The 10,566-nt window shown below is 43.6% G+C and overlaps 1 protein-coding gene and 1 non-coding gene across 2 annotated transcripts; both read left to right on the forward strand.

The window, feature by feature from the left end:
- Positions 1-873: 873 nt before the first annotated feature.
- On the forward strand, positions 874-3,833 carry LOC106585071 (proliferating cell nuclear antigen). Its single transcript, XM_014170843.2, has 6 exons — positions 874-1,272; positions 2,150-2,247; positions 2,470-2,537; positions 2,665-2,859; positions 2,956-3,079; positions 3,190-3,833. The coding sequence occupies exons 1-6, from the start codon at positions 1,052-1,054 to the stop codon at positions 3,264-3,266; spliced, it is 783 nt and encodes a 260-aa protein (XP_014026318.1). The 5' UTR covers positions 874-1,051; the 3' UTR covers positions 3,267-3,833.
- LOC123730466 (small nucleolar RNA SNORD2) lies at positions 1,998-2,068 on the forward strand. The gene has a single exon (XR_006761910.1). It is a non-coding gene; the product is annotated as a small nucleolar RNA SNORD2 (small nucleolar RNA).
- Positions 3,834-10,566: the final 6,733 nt, after the last annotated feature.

Below are 10,566 nucleotides of genomic sequence, written 5' to 3' on the forward strand. Positions count from 1 at the left end.
CACACAGATGCGCGCGACTCTTGGTGGCAGTAAGAAATACCCATTCAACATAGCCTAGATTTACATTATTACTTCTAAACAAAATAACTTTGGGTTCTGATGCGCTTACAATTATGTTTTGATTCTTGCTTGAACAGTCACTACGATTATATTTGGATGTGATCTTTGCAAAATAAATATTTTGGATGCCGCAGTTGTTAGCTAGAATGCTAATGCTCATTGATATTTTTGCTGGTGTTCTAAAAGAACTCCCCCATGCTCTGCCATCAACTTGCGCGCATCGCCCTCGTGCGGCAATGTCTGCAAACAAAGAAAATGGTCTTTACTATTGCACAATATTTTTTCATAACTTAACCAACAGACCACAGCTTGTCGTTTCCAATGGGAACAAATGAGTCATAGTGGGCAGGTATTATGGGCAGAGCCCAGTAAGCGATAGCGATATCCTATTGGCGCAACGGCTACAATGTGAAGTGTGCGTGTACAATAACTTAATTCGCCTTTGCACTCCTTAAACAGCGCCATTTTTGTAAACTTTTGCAAAGTGTAAAGTCTACAAAACTTAGTTCACTCTGTTCATAACATATTTTAGTTTTGGTAACAGAAAACTGTGTTGAGATCAAATGTTTAATCGATGTGAAAATGTGCAGTATGTCGGACTTGCTTATTTTGATCATATCCTTGCATTTGGAGAGGCGGTCGCAAATAGGTTGTAACACATACCATTTTGGCTCAATGCATGCGTATGACGGGTATGGACAAGTGGCTAAAATTAGATCAAGATGGAGAATAGCGTACCTCAGTTTCTTCCGTGGGAGGAGCCTGTTTAGCACGTTTCTACGGAAATGACGATATCGCATTAAAGCAAGTTTAGCGCGCGCGAGTGAGCTGCACAAACCATTTCCCGTCCAGAAAGAGAAGAGATAACTTGTGTCGCATTTTGTGAAGCGAGAATAGGAGCTCTTTTGTAACCAAGCTAGTAACATTTAGACCTAAAGACGTCTCAGTAAATATTTTCTTAGTTCTACTTGAACCAAACACAGATTCCACCATGTTTGAGGCTCGCTTGGTACAGGGATCCATCCTGAAGAAAGTTTTGGAGGCTCTGAAGGACCTGATCACAGAGGCCTGTTGGGACGTGAGCTCGTCGGGTATTTCTCTCCAGAGTATGGATTCGTCCCACGTCTCCCTAGTCCAGCTTACCCTCCGCAGCGACGGGTTCGACTCTTACCGCTGCGACCGCAACCTCGCCATGGGGGTCAATCTTAGCAGGTGAGCAGAACTAATTTGAAAATGGCAGTATGATTGTGAAGTTTAGCTAGAGCAGAACTGGTTGAATATGGCAGTATGATTGTGAAGTTTAGCTAGCTAGTAAGCCAGATAACGATAACTTAGCGTTAGTTTAGCAGGATTGTAGTTTATATATTTTATGATTTGTCTAATTGGCTGAATTTACAGCCAGTTAGCAAGGTACCTAGCATTAGTCTAGCTTGAGTTGGCGTCTTGAAGGTGTACTCTCCTGTCATACAATTGTTTTACTGTAACAAGAGGACGTTTTATATGTTAAGTTTTAGTTACGGGTAAATCGGCATGTTGCCGTTATACTGCAACATGTGTGGTGCAAAGCCGCCTTTTGAAAATTGTGACGTAATTTGAGCGCCAAATCCACTGCGTTCTCTGCGTGATGGTTGGCGCGAATTTCTCGAACCCGCGAAGGTCAGCTGACGTCAGTCACTATTGTTCTGACATTGGCTAAATGGATCAAATGATCACGCATACCAACCACATTATTATAATGTATCCTCTAACTTTTAGTAGATCTTGACTTCGACAATGGTGCTTCATGTAGTGGCATGATGACTTACATTTGAATGACATTGCTACATAGCCAATGAAAGAGCAGAGTTAAATTATTCAAATTGCCTTACACACAACATATCGAATCTACTTGTCATCTTTACAGGGCGTCAGCAATTTAAGAATATATGGTGTTTTTTGAGTGAAATGATGGCATATCATCTTTCGGGACAGACCTGATAATGGTGACAACTTTTTATACTGATCACTCAAAAGAAGGAATACTGTTTTAAAACTTGTTCCTTTAACAGTATGCCAGATACTGACTGGTCTACCACCCTCTTCCTCCTAGTATGTCAAAGATTCTGAAGTGTGCTGGGAATGAGGACATCATCACTCTCAGAGCAGAAGACAACGCAGACACACTCGCCCTGGTCTTTGAGACACTCAGTGAGTACCTTTATCCATCTATCTGTATCAATAGCTCTACTCTTACTTTAGGGAATTCATTTTGAGCTTCATTTTATATATTCCCCAAATAGAGGTTCATACCAGTAGTAAGACTTGAAGAGTCAGGAACCATGATGAAACCATTGTTCTCATTTATGTATGCTTGGTAATGTATTTAGATGTTTAATTAGAGATGAGTGTTAATCTGTCTCGCTCTTTCAGACCAGGAAAAGGTGTCTGACTATGAGATGAAGCTGATGGATCTTGATGTAGAACAGTTGGGAATCCCAGTAAGTCTTATCCCAACATTCCATTAAGTAATAATAGTCGTGGCAGTAGCATTTGTCACCGGCTCACACCACCTCAGTAGCCACATTCTCTCATATCTTTCTCACATCATTCTCTTCCCCACCCCAGGAGCAGGAGTACAGCTGTGTGGTGAGGATGCCATCAGGGGAGTTTGCCCGTATCTGCCGTGACCTTTCTCAGATTGGTGACGCCGTCATGATCTCTTGTGCAAAGGATGGAGTTAAGTTTTCTGCCACGGGAGAGCTGGGCACCGGCAACGTCAAGTTGTCCCAGACCAGCAATGTGGACAAGGAGGAGGAAGCTGTAAGTATAAGGGGTGGTCTGTGTCCCAAATGAGGACTCATTACCTGTATAATGCACCATATTATTTGAGACCAATCCCTCCTTCTTTACTCTCAGGTGACTATTGAGATGAATGAACCAGTCCAGCTGATCTTCGCACTGAACTACCTTAACTTCTTCACCAAGGCCACACCCCTCTCCAAGACCGTCATCCTCAGCATGTCTGCAGACATCCCCCTCGGTAGGTACCCTGCCCCTTAACGAGACCCATAAACACATCTTAGTATGTACTGTGGGGTTTTGTTTCCTGATGTCTGACTGATCTAATTTGACTAATCTGTTCTTTGACAGTGGTGGAGTACAAGATAGCCGACATGGGCCACATTAAGTACTACCTGGCACCCAAGATCGATGAGGAGGCTTCCTAAACCTCCCTAGTCAAAAGTCCAATGGAAAAACAGTGGGTTGGTTTCTACTTCCTGTGGATGGGGAGGAGGAACTTCCTGTTGTGAGAGAGGGGAAGGGATGGTATCGCTGTTGGGTTTTGGTTTTATCTGTATTTTACATTTCTGCGTGGTGATAGTTTGGCTAGCTCTTCCAGCATCCATGAGTGGGGTTATGGTAATATGGGTCTAAATACAGGTTAATGTATCTGGATACGTTCACTGATATCAGCTGTTTGATTCATGCAGTTTGAATTGAGATTGATAGTGGCTAGACAACGGTGAAAGGGTTCTACTAATGAATCCCTCGTCTTTTGTATGACCAGTGTTCTTATTCAAGCTCAGTTGTTAACCTATGACCTATCCAGCCCTCTGAGGAAGATCAACAGACTTGTCCACTCATCCCTCTTTCTCACTTTCCCTGTTATCTTTTTGGAAAACAAATACTCATTCCGATTTGTAGATATGTCTGTAAATATTTTCTGTGGTCATGTTAACCACCCCAGTTTTGTATTCGTGAACTCAATGTCCCAATAAATAATTTGATTGTGATTTATGTAGTATGCACATTGTATTTGCAACTTCAAGGTGGTGCCCATGACCATACAAATATGCGAACTGACTGCGCTGTTTAAACCTGTTTGGGAAAGGCGTCCCGCTAGCGGCACACCTCAACAACATCCGGTGAAATTGCAGAGCGCGAAATTCAAATTAAAGGAATATAAATATTTAACATTCATAAAATAAGTGTTATACAACTAAATAAAGCTTAAGTTCTTGTTAATCCAGCCGCTGTGTCAGATTTCAAAGGGGCTTTACGGCAAAAGCACACTGCGATTATCTGAGGACACCGCCCACTTAGAAAAGCATAATAAACATTTTCGTGACTCCTGTCCTTGGATGGAAAGTCAGAAATGGCAAAATAATCACTTACCTTTGACGATCTTTTGGCAATACAAAAGGTCCAAGCTACACAATAAATGGTTGTTTTGTTCGATAAAATCAATTTTTATAGCCTAACACGAAACATTTTGTAAACGACTTGTCGTGAATTCCGTCTCCAACTTTCGAAACATTCCATGTAATTACTCACTAAACGTATGTTTATCCAGTCATGGTTGGTTTCATTGCAATCCTCTGGTTGTTAGTAATGCAACCAGACTTCATGGTTCTTTTCGTGGGACGTATTGACCAGGAGGAACTGATTTGAACACACCAAACAATAACTTCATTGCGCACCAATGATATGACCAGTGCTTCGTTGATTGACTGTATTTTGGCCCAATGACCACTGATCGTCTTGAAATCTAGCTTGGTAGATTGCCGTTTACCTCAGCTCATTGGCTGTGTAATGGTTATATCTGGGAAGACTAGCCCTTGTTTGAAACTCGAGCGTAACGACAGACATTCGCACATTTTTACCTGAAGCAGCCAAGCTGGTTACGCATAGCAGTATTGTTTCAAGAGCTTTTTCCGCTATCTTATCTGAAGAATTATGGCAACTAAATCTGGAAAATCAAAGGCCAAGTCTAGGTATACAGATCTACACAATATTATTGACGAAATTGATAGGGAAAGTGAGACTGAATTACTTCAAGATGGGTGAAAGGGTTCTAATGGATCCCCTTTCTTTTGTATGACCAGTGATCTTATTGAAGCTCAGTTGTTAACCTATGACCTATCCAGCCCTCTGAGGAAGATCAACAGACTTGTCCACTCATCCCTCTCTCACTTTCCCTGTCATCTGTTTGGAAAACAAATACTCATTCTGATTTGTAGATATGTCTGTAAATATTTTCTGTGGTCATGTTAACCACCCCAGTTCTGTATTCATGAACTCAATGTCCCAATAAATAATTTGATTGTGATTTATGTAGTATGCACATTTTATTTGCAACCACAAGGTGGTGCCCATGACCATACAACTATCTGAACTGACTGTGCTGTTTAATTTGGGGGCTGGATTCCTGGAAACCGATTCAAATTAATTTTGGACTAAGAAGCACTTGCAATGGGGAATCATTTGAATGTCATTGTTATTACAGGATTGGCTTAATTTGTGTCCCTGAGAACTGGATTAAAAATAAAAATAAATGTGTTACCATTTTTTTAAATAATGGATGCTTTATCCTGAACAATTTAAGCGTATTTAAACTAATGGTGCATGTTTTAATGCTAATACCAATGAACCGTCATAGGTGTAGGCATACATTCTCACTAAACATATCGGGTCAGGTGGTTCTTCAAATTAAGGTTTGATTGGGCTAAAGCAATCTGATCACATTTGTGGTTACTACCTAGAGCCTTAACATAATTCCTCGCAATCTTGCCTTTCTCATTGTACACATGCAGCATCAATGCATTACTTTGTGTTGCCATAGATGTGATAAAGCTATTGGCTTTTGACTGGGAAAAAATCTTGGCTTTTGACTGCAGTGTAAAGTACTCTGGCCCCAGATCTGTTTGTGCCTTCGACAACTATTGCTGACATTATCAAACCAAGCAATGTTTGCCATGATAGTACAAACAGACTGACGCTAAGGCTATAAGTAAATGAGCTATGTACTGTATGTCCTCTGGCAATTATATCTCTATGGGGCTGGCCAACTCAGCTCAGTAAATCTGGGTTTTCTAAACTAAAGCCTTAATCCCATTGATACATCTGGCTCCAGTTACACCACTCCCCTTCCTCCACTGTACTCTCAACCTTGGCATATCACTGGGTTCAAACAGCCCAAAAGCAACAAGGGGGGGACTGGATTACAATCTCACTGTAGATCGCATTTCTGTATTCCATTTCCAGCTTCCACAGGCTCTCACAAAACTCATCTGCTGACCTGCACTGAGTTAGTATCAAAAGCAACCAGGGGAAAATGGTTTTTGATCTAGAAAATGTTCTCTAAATCTCTGATGCTCCCTCAAAACCTTTATTTCCATGTTTCACAGTTTGCAGTGTCCTGTGAAAAGTTTACGCATCACTGAGATTCAGCGAAAGTGACCAACTTCCACTGGAGGTAAAATGAAGACCTTTCATTGGTTGCTCACTCCAGGTAATGATTCCATCCTTCCCCCTCATCTGGGAGGAAATCTAGGTAGGGAATTCTTCTCCTGAAGACTTTCAGTTCATAAAGTAATTCATCTTTATCTTGATGTGAGTGGTTAATTAAATATTGAGGGAGCTATCACAGCTTAACTGGACATGTCTTTATCAGTCTAGTCCTCTGGTGACAGGTCTGTCTCTTCTCTGGTTAGCCCCTGCATTTCTCTCCTCCATCCTTTGTCTCTCTATCCTTCTCCCTTGCTTTTCACTTCCTCCAGCCATGTTTATTAAATGGTTATTTCTGATTATTTATAAAGATTCACCCAGTAGCCTATATGAAGTATGATTTTTCTTGCCTGGCTATACTCATCCATATCGCTTCGGCCAAATGCCTCACCCACTAACGTTTCTGCTCCACGATGAGTCTGGATTTGATCTCCTCCCCGACAACTTCTCTAATGTTAACCTAATGTAGCAGGCGTAAAATAGATGCCTGAAACTAGATCCCCTACATAGTGGTCTTGACGAGAACAAAAAAAAACTGTCGGGGGAGGTTCTCTTCTGCACTGTTCAACCAATCCAGTAAATGTGGAGGAGGAGTTAAGATGGAATGTTGCCTTGTTAACATTCAAAAAGCTCTCTTTCCATTTCCCCTGACAACAGGAACATCCAGTTGTTGGGGACTCAGCAGAGGCTATTGGAATGTGAACACATTCCGATCGTTCTCATTGGTCCCAGAAACCGATTGGTTGGGCCAGAGCCTAAACACCTGGGTTAAGCATATTTTCGGAACTAGTGATTGGCTTTAATGCTCTGATTGATTAGAAACGATCCAATCGCTGATGACTTGTTTTGTACAACGCCCCTCTCTTTGACGTCAGCATCTACGTCTTCTACGATGGCAGTCTCAGACTGAATATCTGTAGCGATAGATAGAGCAGTGGAATTATACTGAACAAAATATAAATGCAACATGCAACGATTTACAGTTCATATAAGGAAATCAGTCAATTTAAATAGATCATTGCGATATTGGGCCGTGCATTAACATGCTGAAACATGAGGTGATGGTGGCGGATGAATGGCACGACAATGGGCCTTAGGATCTTGTCACGATATCTCTGCATTGAAATTGTCATTGATGAAATGCAGTTGTGCTCGTTGTCCGTAGCTTATGCTTGCCCATACCATAACCCCACCGCCACCATGGGGCACTCTGTTCACAACGTTGACGTTCTCACGATGGCGCCGGAGGGGAAGGCTGCCGTCTTATCGGCACTCAACCAACAATGGTATTTTTTTTCCCGCGTTGTTCGTAATTTGTTTTGTACATAATGTTGCTGCTACCGTCTCTTTATGACCGAAAATAGCTTCTGGACATCAGAACTGCGATTGCTCACCTCAAACTGGACAAAGAGTTCTTCTTCAATGAGTCGGATGGGAGGGATATACTACTACAGACACCCGACCAGGCCAAGATCCCCATGATTCGCTGGAGAAGGAAACTGAGATTTAGTGGAAAAAGATCTGGGTGCCTTGTGAGGATCAGGCGACGAGTGGCTAATCTTCCCTTGCCTTCCGTCCTGCTAGCTAATGTTCAATCGCTGGAAAATAAAGTACGAGCTGAAAGCACGTATATCCTACCAACGGGACATTCAAAACTGTAATATCTTATGTTTCACTGAGTCGTGGCTGAACGACGACATTAAGAACATACAGCTGGGGGTTATACACTACATCGCAGGACAGAACAGCAGCCTCTGGTAAGACACGGGGCGGGGGCCTATGCATATATGTGAACAACAGCTGGTGCACGATATCTAAGGAAGTCTCAAGGTTTTGCTTGCCTGAGTATTTCATGTTAATCTGTAGACCACACTATCTACCTACAGAGTTTTCATCTGTATTGGCACTAAAACCGCACTCAATGAGCTGTATACTGCCATAAGCAAACAGGAAAACGCTCATCCAGAGGCAGCACTCCTAGTGGCCGGAGACTTTAATGCAGGGCAACTTAAATCAGTTTTACCTAATTTCTTTCTGCATGTTACATGTGCAACCAGAGGGAAATTTTTTTAAGACCACCTTTACTCCACACACAGAGACGTATACAAAGCTCTCCCTCGCCCTCCATTTGGCAAATCTGACCATAATTCTATCCTCCTGATTCCTGCTTACAAGCAAAAATTAAAGCAGGAAGCACCAGTTTTATCAATGGCTTTATCAATAAGTGCATCGAGGACATCGCCCCCACAGTGACTGTACGTACATACCCCAACCAGAAGCCATGGATTACAGGCAACATTCGCACTGAGCTAAAGGGTAGAGCTCCCGCTTTCAAGGACTCTAACCCAGAAGCTTATAAGAAATCCCGCTATGCCCTCCGACGAACCATCAAACAGGCAAAGCGTCAATACAGGACTAAGATCGAATCGTACTACACCAGCTCCGACGCTAGTCAGATGTGGCAGGGCTTGCAAACTATTGCAGACTACAAAGGGAAGCACAGCCGAGAGCTGCCCAGTGACACGAGCCTACCAGACGAGCTAAATAACTTCTATGCTCGCTTCGAGGCAAGTAACACTGAAACATGCATGAGAGCATCAGCTGTTCCCGGACGACTGTGTAATCACGCTCTCCACAGCCAAGGTGAGTAAGACTTTCAAACAGGTCAACACTCACAAGGCCTCAGGGCCAGACAGATTACCAGGACGTGTACTCCGAGCATGCGCTGACCAACTGGCAAGTGTCTTCACTGACATTTTCACCTCTCCATGTCTGAGTCTGTAATGCCAGCATGTTTCAAGCAGACCACCATAGTCCCTGTGCCCAAGAACACTAAGGTAACCTGCCTAAATGATTACCGACCCGTAGCACTCACATCGGTAGCCATGAAATGCTTTGAAAGGCTGGTCATGGGTCACAACAACACCATTATCCTAGAAACCCTAGATCCTCTCTAATTTTCATACCGCACCAACAGATCCACAGATGATGCAATCTCTATTGCACTCCACACTGCCCTTTCACACCTGGATAAAAGGAACACCTATGTGAGAATGCTATTCATTGACTACAGCTCAGCGTTCAACACCATAGTGCCCTCAAAGCTCATCACTAAACTAAGGACCCTGGGACTAAACACCTCCCTCTGCAACTGGATCCTGGACTTCCTGACGGGCCGCCCCCAGGTGGTAAGGGTAGGTACCAACACATCCGCCACGCTGATCCTCACACGGGGGCCCCTCAGGGGTGCATGCTCAGCCCCCTCCTGTACTTCCTGTTCACTCATGACTGCACGGCCAGGCATGACTCCAACACCATCATTCAGTTTGCTGATGACACAAGAGTGGTAAGTCTGATCACCGACAATGATGAGACAACCTATAAGGAGGAGACCTGACCGTGTGGGGAAAGGACAACAACCTCTCCCTCGAAGTGATCAAGACAAAGGAGATGATTGTGGACTACAGGAAAAGTAGGACCGAGCAGGCCCCCATTCTCATTGACGGGGCTGTAGTGGAGCAGGTTGAGAGCTTCAAGTTCCTTGGCGTCCACATCACCAACAAACTAACATGGTCCAAGCACACCAAGACAGTCGTGAAGAGGGCACCACAAAACCTATTCTCCCTCAGGAGCCTGAAAAGATTTAACATGGGCCCTTAGATCCTCAAAAGGTTGTACAGCTGCACCATCGAGAGCATCCTGATGGCTTGCATCACTGCCTGTTATGCCAACTGCTCGGCCTCCGATCGCAAGGCACTACAGAGGGTAGTGCGTACGGCCTAGTACATCACCGGGGCCAAGCTTCCTGCCATCCAGGACCTCTATACCAGGCGGTGTCAGAGGAAGGCCCTAAAAATATTCAAATACTCCAGCAACCCTAGTCATAGACTGTTCTCTCTGCTACTGCACGGCAAGCGGTACCAGAGCGCCAATTCTAGGTCCAAGAGGCTCCTAAATAACTTCTACGCCCAAGCCATAAGACTCCTGAGCAGCTAATCAAATGGCTACCCAGACTATTTGCAAAATGTGATTTGATTTGACATGAGCAAACCTCTCACCCACACCCAGCGCCCTCCTTCAACGTCGTTTTAGAGAATTGTTCCGTATGTCCAACCGGCCTCCCAACCGCTGTGTGGTTGAGCGTTTCACTGATGTCAAATCAAATCAAATTTTATGGGAGAGAAATTAACATTCAATTCTCTGGCAACAGCTCTGGTGGACATTCCTGCAGTCAGCATG

This window comes from Salmo salar, chromosome ssa24 (assembly GCF_905237065.1).
Source record: "Salmo salar chromosome ssa24, Ssal_v3.1, whole genome shotgun sequence".
Lineage (NCBI taxonomy): Eukaryota > Metazoa > Chordata > Actinopteri > Salmoniformes > Salmonidae > Salmo > Salmo salar.

Bases quoted from the DNA above. Each gene is read 5' to 3' on its own strand.
- LOC106585071 (XM_014170843.2), top strand. From the start codon at position 1,052: ATGTTTGAGGCTCGCTTGGTACAGGGATCCATCCTGAAGAAAGTTTTG. The intron at 2,248-2,469 runs GTGAGTACCTTT...TCGCTCTTTCAG, and splicing joins CCTGGTCTTTGAGACACTCA to ACCAGGAAAAGGTGTCTGAC. The intron at 2,860-2,955 runs GTAAGTATAAGG...CTTTACTCTCAG, and splicing joins TGGACAAGGAGGAGGAAGCT to GTGACTATTGAGATGAATGA.